The sequence below is a fragment of the Rhododendron vialii genome, chromosome 12a (assembly GCF_030253575.1).
Source record: "Rhododendron vialii isolate Sample 1 chromosome 12a, ASM3025357v1".
Classification (NCBI taxonomy): domain Eukaryota; kingdom Viridiplantae; phylum Streptophyta; class Magnoliopsida; order Ericales; family Ericaceae; genus Rhododendron; species Rhododendron vialii.
The window spans coordinates 14423111-14434565 of record NC_080568.1 but is presented as its reverse complement, the minus strand read 5'-3'; the positions used below and the strand labels follow the sequence as shown (position 1 = coordinate 14434565).

Genomic DNA, 11455 nt, shown 5'->3' with positions numbered 1-11455 from the left:
TATTCAATGGTGTCCACACCATTTCTTTCTCCATTTCCTAAAGCTTGAGGATTCAAATTTCCATTGTCCTTGCTAAGAGAAGAAAACTGTATGCACAAACTGTCTCCCCCATGACCTCCAGCCAAAATCCAAGTTCCCCAATTTTCAAAAATAGCAAACTGATGACGTAACCACGTCAGTGATTGTTTTGTTTTCGTCCATTATATAATGAGAACCATTTTTACCTAAGGTAAATCTACAGGGTCATGAAGACATCCAGGACCAATTGATTTTCACAATTAATATGTCATTACAAGCAGTAGCACATGCAACAATTAAATGAAACCATGACATGATAGAATGTTTCTTTCGCTACTGATCAATGTGAGAACAAAGTAATTCAACCAAAGCCAGCACAAACATTGGGGTTGGCTGCATGATCAAACCTATCAAATCAGCTTGCAAAGCCATATCAGTAAATATGGTAAAGCAATATCCTAGGGAAATCGAAGGCAGTCATGTATTACTAATTACTCTATCTACAACCCCAAAGGATAAACGTTGCACAAGAAGATCACTTTTTTTTCCCCCCAAAACCTTGAAATCTTACTTGAAAGAAGTGATCCTTTAGTATGCGATATAGAAGCTTTCCATTAAAAGACCAGATGTTGAAACCATTTTCCATCTCATGAACCGAAGTAACTGAAGTTGCAACATACCTGAAATCACAAGGAGATGACCTTAAAAAAGACAATTAGATGAATTTATTTTAGAAATAAAACAAATATTCTATCTCCACATGTGCGTCAAAAAATAAAGCAAGGATTCTTTGCTCTTTCAAGAGAACTGTTTATTGAAAGCTAAGGACATACTAGGGCAGGGAACCGATAAGCTTCTTTTCACTTCAAATCATAGGCAAGTTTTTGACCAAGCCCGAACTTGCCAATTGACTTTCATCACCTCCAACACAATCGTAACCAAATTGTTCCTAGAAATTACATTCCAGTTTGATCCCATTCCATATCCGTTGCCATGAAATGCTCAGGTGTTGCCATGGTTTCAAGCTCATCGACATTGTAGAACTCCAACTGTCCATTGAAGCCCTTCAACACTGCAAGTAAGATGAAACGTCCAGCTGGTGACCAGTACAGACCATTAGCCTCCTTTCCACTGAGAGGAGTCAGCTTTGAAACCTGGCCAGAATTATGAGTGTTACGCATGGAGTAGAAACTAATGTCAGGCTTCGGGCTGTCGCCGTGAATGACAGCGAATCTATGGCCCTTTGGTTCCCAAGCAAATGCAATAATCTTGTCATTTTTTTTGCTCTAGCTCCAAAACCTCAATGGGTATGTCCTGTTCCTTGATGCGGAAAAGCTCAAAGCCAGTGTATGTGCTCTTCTTAGTTGTTGTATACCGGTCAACCTTCACAGCAAGGTACTCTCCACTGCTTTGCCAATACATTTTGCAATGACTAACACTGAAAATATTCTTCTTCCTCAACTCCTCTTTGCCAGGGATTTGAAGGAGACTCACCTGAGAAAAGCATGCCAAGTTAATAAACTTCCACTATTCAAAGAAAGAAAAAAACAAGAAGAAGGGAATATGGAAATGAAACAGCTCGACTCACCCTTGCAAGTTGGTTTCCTCCTCCAAGTTTAGGAACAATGAATGCAAGAATTGGAACAGTAGGCGACCAACTAATGTCCATAACGTTTTCAACCTTTATGGATTTCTTGTCAATAAGAGTAAAGGTGTCTGTTGCATATACAGAGATAACACTTTTACCAATTTGGGCAAAATACTTATCCTCTTTTCCGCCACCCCATCTGCAAATGACAGTGATACTCATACATGAGACAAGTATGAATAATAATAGCCACAAAGCATCCATACAAATCTATGAAATTTTGAATGCACCTGAAAAGCGACCAGGAAACGCCGCTTCCTGCACCTCCAACTGCAAACTCATCTGCACTTCCCTTGAAATCTCTCATCACATTTCCAGTTCTCACATCGAAGATATTTATAACCACCCTCTAGAATATGAACTCACATTAGGGGTGCCTCACGGAAACAATTCTTTGTAAAAATTACAAAAAGAATAGTTGTGGAGGATAAAAAAATCTTACACGAGTATCACGAGGATTGCTTGGTTCATGGCTGCTGTAAGTCACAAAAAATCTCTCACCAGGATAGATAAGAAGACAAAACTAAGTGATTATAGCAACTCAGTTGGCGTTTGTAGACAGGATCAGGCTTCAAGTGTCTTGCATCATTCCACAAAACTTCGGTGTCTGAACCAGAATGAATAACAAACTGCTCTCTAGCCTTCTCATCAGTAAGCCACTGCTGTAGATTTTCTTGTAAAGCCATACAAGCATACAAACAAGAGTTAGAAATAGAAAACTCGAAATACATTATGCAGGCCAGTATGCGCATACAAGGGGAGAAACACAAGTGTGGGCAAGTTTAAGAGAAAATGGTGGATTGTGACTAGTTAGTACGAGTACCATCTGTTCTTCCACTAGTTCGAACATAATTCTAACCAAATTCTTCCTAAAAATTACCTTCCAATTGGATCCCATTCAATATCCATTGCCATGAAATGCTCAGGTGTTGCCATGGTTTCAAGCTCATCGACATTGTAGAACTCCAACTGTCCATTGAAGCCCTTCAACCCTGCAAGTAAGATGAAACATCCAGCTGGCGACCAGTACAGAGCATTAGCCTGCTTTCCCTTCAGAGTAGTCAGCTTTGAAACCCGGCCAGATTTATGAGTGCTACGCATGGAATAGAAACTAATGTCAGGCTTAGGGCTGTCGGCATGAATGACAGCGAATCTGTGGTCCTTCGGTTCCCAAGCAAATGCAATAATCTTGTCAGTTTTGTTCTCTAGCTCCAAAACCTCAATGGGTATGTCTCGTTCCTTGATGCGGAAAAGCTCAAAGGCAGTGTATGTGCTCTTCTTAGTTTTTGTATACCGATAAACCTTCACAGCAAGGTACTCTCCACTGCTTTGCCAATACATTTTGCAATCACTAACACTGAAAAGATTCTTCTGCCTCAGCTCCTCTTTGCTAGGGATTTTAATGAGACTCACCTGAGAAAAGCATGCCAAGTTAATAAACTTCCACTTTTCAAAGAAAGAAATAAAAGAAGAAGGGAATATGTAAATGGAACAGCTCGACTCACCCTTGCAGGTTGGTTTCCTCCGCCAAGTTCAGGAACAAAGAGAGCAAGATTGGGAACAGTAGGCGACCAACTAATGTCCATAACGTTTTCAACCTTTATGGATTTCTTGTCAATAAGAGTAAAGGTGTATGTTTCATAGACAGAGATAACACTTTTACCAATTCGGGCAAAATACTTATCATCTTTTCCCCAACCCCTTCTGCAAATGACAGTGATACTCATACATGAGACAAGTATGAATAACAATAGCCACAAAGCATCCATACAAATCTATGATATTTTGAATGCACCTGAAAAACGACCAGGAAACGCCGCTTACTGCACCTCCAACTGCAAACTCATTTGCCCTTCCCTTGAAATCTCTCATCACATTTCTAGTTCTCATATCGAAGATATTTATAACCACCCTCTAGAATTTGAACTCACATTAGGGGTGCCACACGGAAACAATTCTTTGTAAAAATTAAAAAAAGAATAGTAGTGGAGGATAAATAAATCTTACATGAGTATCACGAGGATTGCTTGGTTCATGGCTGCTGTAAGTCACCAAAAATCTCTCACCAGGAGAGAAATCTATTAACTTTACCTACAGTCAATAACACAAAAGCTACGCATCAATCCAAAACCTAGAATATAAAAAGCAGAGTATAGAATACTAAAACATTTATGAAAAATAACCTGGGGATGAGAATAATGCATAAGCCAGTTGAAGCTAGCACCGGCCCAAACAGCAGCTCCCTGTATATGAACTGTAGCCAATTAAGTTCCTAGAGGGGACCATTGCACAAAACTTTCTGTCGAAAACAGCCAAGAAAGGATGCACGATATCACTGTTTATAACCAAAAAACAAGATTTACAAGAGAAGGAAAAGCCGTTAATTAATTAGTTACAATAAGGAAAACAATGGTTAGGGCAGCCAACCAATTCCTCTAACTGTGGGATGAACTTGTTTTCCAAGAGACACGGTGGATCATTAAGATTTCATGAAGTCCGAGATAATAAGACAAAACTAGGATGATAGCAACTCACTTGGCGTTTGTAGATAGGATCAGGCTTCAAATGTCTTGCATCATTCCACAAAACTTCAGTGTCTGAACCAGAACGAATAACAAACTGATCTCTAGGCTTCTCATCAGTCAACTAGTGCTGCAGATTTTCCTGTAAAGCCATACAAGCATACAAAGAAGAGTTAAAAACAGAAAACTCGAAATACATTCTACAAAAAACCGTTAGCTTAGCATTTTTGTTCGTAGGATACACGCTCCATTCCAATTAACCAACTAGAAAAAATACCAACAACATCTTACCCAATCAAAAAATGGACTAAACTAGGATATGAACAAACAAACCCTATGGAGCAAAGAAACTTGACAATTCAAAGGCTTTAATAGTTACAATGGCTATAATAGAAAGTTATGAACAAGAAACTGCTACAACCAGTTTTATGAATCTTACCTTCTTTTCTGCAGCCATCTTTATTAGTATCCGCAAAATGCACCTGCACGGACACATCCGTATAAGCATGTTAATTTAATTTCTACATCAAAGCACAAAAGCATAAATAAGTGTGTGCAAGCACCCTAAAATATCGACCTGCTTCCAGTTGAACGCGATAATAATGGCTACACACATGGGGAAAAAATAGGATGAAGACCAGATTTCAATTAGGCGCACATGAATTCACTCCAATAATTGGGAGGTGAGGCAGGATTCTATCGGGACCAAAGAAATTTATCAAAAATATCCAATGGAACATATCAGTGCACAGGGTACATGTATTACTCTCTGGTCCGCTGATCCAAATGAACTCCAAAGGACACATAAGCTCCATCAACGGAAATTATGATAATTTCGCAACTAAATTTCTTAGCCGAAGTAAATTCTAAAATCCAAAACCCAAAAAAATAATTGTGTGAGTGTACCTATCATCCGGGTATTGCAAAGTTGGTATAATATCCAATGAAACAAAGTAAGAGTAGTTAGTAAGGATAAGGAAAAAGAGTTTGACATTTGTGTGAGTGTACCTATCATCCCGGTATTGCGGATTGGCATGTGCTACGGTTATACCCTGGTTCGCAACATCGGCTGCAAAAAATTGTGCCCTTATCTTGTGTCTGTGACTCAATCCTTCTCTTTTTCGGTCGCCCTGCCGGCCTTTTCATAGCAGGGGGATGTAAAAAAGGATCAGTACAAGAAACACTGTTGTTGACGTGATTATCATTCAGCTCGTTCACAGCCAAATATGATGATGGACTAGGCATGTCATGCAACGGCACTGGGGACATGGTATTATCATATATCGCCATTTGCATCTCCTTTTTGAGGAAAGGATCCACCATGTCATAAATACAAAAACCAGAGCTTGGAATAGCACGAGCAGCATGAGCGCAAGGAATTCCGAACATCTGCCAAGCAAGACAATTGCAATGCTGAGGGATCAGCTTTACTGCATAAAGTTTTCTAGTGTCATTTGCGACAATGAACTCGGTAGGCGAAGAGTTTCGATGCGTAAATTTCAGAGCATATTCTTGAGACTTCTTAATTTCCTTCTCAATTTGTTTGCCAACCGGCAATTTCCATTTCCTAACCTCGGTATGCTTACGGAGCAACAATTCAGTGGTCTTCGACACATGTCCCGTCATAAATTGTATGATGTCCAAATCCCTTAATGGCAATATCCAAGAATTGAAACATTCAGCAAGGTTCGTGTACATCTTGTCCCATCTCTTGTAAGGGAAAAAAGCATTAGACCAGTGCTTTGGATTGTTATCTTCCACCCATTTTGATAGATCTTCCGAAATTCCATACAACTTGGCTAAATGATACTTGAATGAGTCTTCCGTCCTTGCGTACGCAATATCATTAACCACCTTTAGAGCTGTGTTTCGTCTTTCAGCTTTCAACCCCTTTGAGCTGGCAAACTTGCTAAAGTTTTCCTTTAGGTGACGGAGACACCATGCATTACAATCCCCGCCAAAAACCTTTATTATACCATTGAGCAAAGAAGTATTCCGATCCGTGACCAAGATGACTTGACATCCTCCAAGAACTTCCTTAAGATTAACCAAGAACCATAACCAGTCTTCATCATTCTCACTAGACACAATGGCATATGCTAGGGGGTACAACCCATCGTCCGCATCATGTGCACTAGCCGATAGAACGTGGCCCCGATAGTATCTGATCAAGAAACATGCATCCAATTTCAAAACTGGCCTTAGATAACCTGATCGGAATGCTGCAATGGAGCAACCATAAGAAACAAAAAGTTGCTTGAACTTGGCTTCATTTGTTGACGTCCATATTGCCCTAGTGTTTGGTATGGCTTCAACAAGCCGCCGACACATCCATGGGACTAGGTGGAAAGTCATCGAAGGAGGTCCTGTGATGGCTTCCTTAGCCTTTTCTTTCGTCCTCCAACCTTGACTGTAATTCAGACGACATTGGAACACATGCTCAAAGTCCTTGCAAATATCCCTCGGCAAATATTCAAGCTTGTCCACAATTCGGTTTTTGAAAAGCAACCCCACTTGTTTACTGCGAAAGGTCAACTTATAATTACTAGCATCTTCTGATTGTGTAGGTGCTCATTCCTTAACATGATGACACAAACCAAATCACTTGAACCTTCACATTTTGCAGTTAGCTTCCAAGGACACCCTGGTACTTTACATACCAATCGATAGTAGGCTCTACTATTATCCAAATAAGTGAAGCTGAACTTGTTGGATGCAGCAAATAGTAACACTGATTGCTTGAAAAGATCGGGGCTTTCAAATAGTTAACCCTTCCCAGTTAAAATCTCATTTGCATTGTCCGGCAAGTACGGCACCAACCCCATCTCTTGGCTACAACTATTGCTCACCTGACTGGGAGAAGGTATTGCCAGTATTCCTCCAGGGGAGCTACTATTGTCAGTGACCATCGATTCCCTAACAAAATAAAATATATATGGTTATTCAAATGCACACAGATAAATAATAACTGTTTCATTAAATGAAACATCCCATCTAACCTTGTTGAATTGTAAGCGGTATTGTGGATAGGGTCATTATTCTGGCCTAAATCTTCTACAAATAAGTCGACATCATCTTCGTTCAAGTGGAACAACATTGCAACACCATTGTCGTCATTCAATGTTACATACTTCGTCTTGTCCCTCTTTGTGTTGTAGAAAAACATTTTTCCTTCAAAATTAATGTGAAGGGCACTACAAACCTTCTCACGTAACTCATTGAGTTGACTTCCTTCCTCAAGTAGAACTGCTACACACATCCCACCGTTGTACAAGAAGGTGCCATTGGCGTTTACCTTCCGTTCTCCGCCCCAGTAGCAAAAACTTATCAATGTTTTCTTTTCCCTATTCTCCATACCTAAAAAGACAAAATATAGAGCATAAATTCTTAACAGTCTAGGGCATACATTCTTAAATAGAGAGCATCAAAAGTTCTTACAAGGAGTAACATTAGGTGACTTAAAGAGCAACTATTTTATACCCAGGAAAAAACATGTTACCTAAAATGTAAAGGGACAGCCACATTTCATATAGAAACAAGAACCAGTGAGTTTAAGAAACCAATGAGTTAACTGCCCTTAAGAAACAAGAACCACATTTCATATAGACCAACACACCCTTGTAAAGGGACAGCCAACCAGTGAGTTAAAATTGAATTAACTGCCCTTAACAGTCTAGGGCATACATTCTTACATAGAGAGCAACAAAAATTCTTACAAGGAGTAACATTAGGTGACTTAAAGAGCAACTATTTTATTTTCAGGAAAAAACACGTTACATGACTATCACAACAAGAACGAGAAAATACAAAGTACAACACCAAGAGTACACCACCAGCCTCCATCCGTTGCCCTCTCTCCCTTTCTATGGCTTCCCTCCCTTCCTGTGAACTCCCTCCATCCATCTCTAGCCATGCATTCCTCATCCTCTTCCTCTTGAAACACTCTAAATGAATACCCTATTGATCATTTTTTGGTTGACAAGAGTGTAACTGCTAGAAATCTAAAGTATCTACCATGAAGTTGTGTCCATGTTTGAAGTGCTGAAACTGAAGTAATGACTGTGTCCTAAGTTGTGTCTGTGTCTGTATCTAAAATTTGTGGCTTAAATTGCAATGAAATGATTTCACCACTACCTTTCATTTGTTTGTGCAATGAAATGATTTCAACACTCCAAAATTGGTAACAAAGCTGCATCTAAAAACTGGTGCAGTAAAGTGCATCAATCAAAGTGCAGCAAACTATAGCAATCATTGCAAATCAAAGCTGAAACTGAAAGTGCATAACAGAAAACTTAAACTGAAAGTGCAGATTCATAGCCAAATACAGATTCAGTAGCTATCAAACAAAAGTAGGTTCAACTAGTTCAAATTCAACTGTCAATAGCTACAAAAAAATATACCACATTCTGGTTCTGCTATTAGTTACAAACTTCTACATTTGTGTGTGTAAGAATGGTGTGGATTCAACTGTCGTTAGCAACAAAAATTGTCCATTGCAGCCAACTCCTCTCTTTAAGCCTTCATCGATCAAAATTCGGGATTTGTGTGTGTAAGAATGGTGTGAATTCAACTGTCATTAGCTACAAAAATCGTCCATTGCAGCCAACTCCTCTCCTTAAGCCTTCATCGATCAAAATTCTGAATTTGTGTTTGTAACAATGCTGTGGACTGTGGAGTTATGAGTATACAGAGTATGACACAGACAGAGAGAGAGAGAGGGGGAGGGTTTTGTGCGTGGAATTGTGGATTCAGATTGACCAACACACCTTTGTCAAGGGACAACCATTAAAATATAGGTCACTGCCCTTAACAGTCTAGGGCATACATTCTTACATAGATAGCAACAAAAGTTCTTACAAGGAGTAACATTAGGTAACTTAAAGAGCAACAGTTTTATTTTCAGGAAAAACATGTTACATGAGTTAGAAAGAATTATGGATGACAACACATTGTTTTTTTCTGTTGCAGTCATACTATTGTGCCTTGCACATTGTTAGACTTAGAAAGTTCCTAATTTGTTCCATTAGTTGGAACGAATTATGGTGCTAGGACATTGTCAATGGAAAAAATACTTGAGTGAAGGCCCTCAAAATGGTTTGCTTGCGTTGTTTTCACATCACTATAGAAAGGAGAAAACTTATCCCAAAAGCTAACAACTTGAACAAGAACCATATTTCATACAAACCAACACACCTTCGTAAAGGGACAATCATTCAGTGAGCTAAAATATAGGTCATTGCCCATTGCTGATAGGAGAATGAAACACCCACAATATCCTACGTCTAAAATATAGGTTATTTCTTTCTCTTCAACAATTTATCGAGCACATGTTATGCATGACAAAATAGGTACGTCCTCAGTCTATCTTTCAGAGAGGCATTTTTGGCTTAAAGAAATTGTAGTTTACTTTCTAATGAAATGGTTTCATTAATCCTATCAGTTTGCTGTTGGAAATTGGGGCTGGGCTCTATTTCGAAATTTGAGAAATTCCTGTTTGCCATTTTGCTTGCGTCGTTGTTTTCGTGTCACTATAGAAAAGAGAAAACCTAACCCAAAACCTAACAAACTTCTGCCTTTACCAGACCACTCACTCATGCTGAAAATATCAAGTTGCTTACAAACAGTGCACAGAGACATAAGGATGAAATGAGAGAAGAGAAAGCTGCAAAAAAATTGAATCACCCAAAAATCTTACTAGCTGCGTACGACGATGAACTCGCTCGGGGAAGCAAAAGATGCTGCTGCTTCTTGGGTCGAATGGAACAGAGAGATGAAGTGAGAAAGGGAAGAAGATCGAAGTGAAGGAGAAGAGGTCTAAAGATAGCAGAAGCAGTAGACGAAGACGAAGAACCCTACCTCTGTTGTTCTCTTCCTCTTTCCGCGCACGAATGGGATTGGGAGTGGATTTTGAAATGAGAACGGTGGATGGGATTGGGGATTTAGGGTTTTTTCATGAGGGGCATAATAGTCTTTTTAGGTGGCCCTCTCCATGTATTGGGAATTATTTTTCTCCTTCTCATATTTAGATGAATTCCCTGAAAAGTGGTCCATGAGTTGGGAATTGTTAACCCCTTTCTCCACTGTTCAGTAATTCTCCCTTGATATTTTGGTTTCTTTAATTGATCATATTGTTAGGTTTATGGTTCCGAAATCTCAAAGATGCATGTGCTTCAGTTTGGAAGCCATTGTGAGACCATAATATCATTCAATAGGTTTAGTGACATGTCCATTTGATGTAGGAAAGTTTATATCAATGGTGATGCAAGGCAAATGAACAGCTTGTTGGGAAATGGCTTGAACCCTTTAATGTTGGAGATATTCTTGATGATGGGGTACGGGGGGTTCTTTGATATGAGCACTCTTTACGAACTTTTGGTTTAATGTGAACGATGCCATCTAACGGTTATTTGCAACGCTCCTCTCACATGGGTGAGACCTTTACAATACACAAGACTCGCTTCTCTCTTATTGCAGACTTTCTGATGGGAAAAGTAGTTTTTTTTTTTTTATGGTTTTGCTATAAGTTGTTCACTTTCTTTGCAGTTTTTGTTGAAATGCCCATTACCCAGTACAAACAGGGAGGCTAAGTTGTGGTTGTGCCGCTAGCAAGTTGACCTACCCATCCTCCAGTACAAACAGAGGGTAAGTTTTGGTTCAAGGTAAGAAGCCCTTAAATATCCATTTTGTTTTCTCTGCTTAATCAATCACAAAAAGAGAAGCATTCAAGTCTTATGACTTATGAGCCTCTTTAGATGTGTGAGTTCCTCTTTTAGTCCTAATAGTTCAATCCCAAATGTTTGAAATGAAATTAGCTCAGTTTTGATTGTAGCATCCATTGCTATGTAGCACGCTCACGGACATAGATTTCTAAAAAAATGTAGACATGGTTTAAATGTCTAGCTATCAAAAAGTGGCAGTCTACTTTTATTTTAATTTCTATATAAACCAACACATAGCAACAGTCTATTTTTAAAAAAGTAGTAGGCATGAAGGGCGGTGGGTCATGACATACTTTGCTCAATGAGCTGGAGCTAGGTATTGCATAACTATTTGACGCAAGCGTGTGTTTTCTACTAATGAAGTTTTGCGAGTCCGCGACATCATTAAGAATGAGTTAGACCACTTTTTTGTATTTTAAGTTGAAATTGGTAGTAACTACTTAACTGGTTTGTTTGATATGGTACCCTGATCGAAAAAGTTTATCTTTCTTGGTAAGTTGAATTTAGAATGGAATGTGTTGTTAATTTTCAAGTTTCGTTTTTATGAG

The 11455-nt window shown here is 39.1% G+C and overlaps 2 protein-coding genes across 2 annotated transcripts; both read right to left on the bottom strand.

Annotated features, from left to right (window-relative positions):
* Window positions 1-2542: 2542 nt before the first annotated feature.
* Window positions 2543-3408, bottom strand: LOC131311507 (eukaryotic translation initiation factor 3 subunit B-like). Its single transcript, XM_058339005.1, has 2 exons — window positions 3172-3408; window positions 2543-3079 (listed from the first exon to the last, which is right to left on the bottom strand). The coding sequence occupies exons 1-2, from the start codon at window positions 3391-3393 to the stop codon at window positions 2543-2545; spliced, it is 759 nt and encodes a 252-aa protein (XP_058194988.1). The 5' UTR covers window positions 3394-3408.
* A 3511-nt stretch (window positions 3409-6919) lies between these two features.
* On the bottom strand, window positions 6920-7545 carry LOC131311342 (uncharacterized). The gene is made up of 2 exons (XM_058338754.1): window positions 7188-7545; window positions 6920-7104 (listed from the first exon to the last, which is right to left on the bottom strand). The coding sequence occupies exons 1-2, from the start codon at window positions 7541-7543 to the stop codon at window positions 6954-6956; spliced, it is 507 nt and encodes a 168-aa protein (XP_058194737.1). The 5' UTR covers window positions 7544-7545; the 3' UTR covers window positions 6920-6953.
* Between the last annotated feature and the right edge of the window lie 3910 nt (window positions 7546-11455).

Bases quoted from the DNA above. Each gene is read 5' to 3' on its own strand.
- LOC131311507 (XM_058339005.1), bottom strand. From the start codon at position 3,393: ATGAGTATCACTGTCATTTGCAGAAGGGGTTGGGGAAAAGATGATAAG. The intron at 3,080-3,171 runs GTGAGTCGAGCT...TGCTTTTCTCAG, and splicing joins GAGGAAACCAACCTGCAAGG to GTGAGTCTCATTAAAATCCC.
- LOC131311342 (XM_058338754.1), bottom strand. From the start codon at position 7,543: ATGGAGAATAGGGAAAAGAAAACATTGATAAGTTTTTGCTACTGGGGC. The intron at 7,105-7,187 runs GTTAGATGGGAT...TTATTTTGTTAG, and splicing joins ACCGCTTACAATTCAACAAG to GGAATCGATGGTCACTGACA.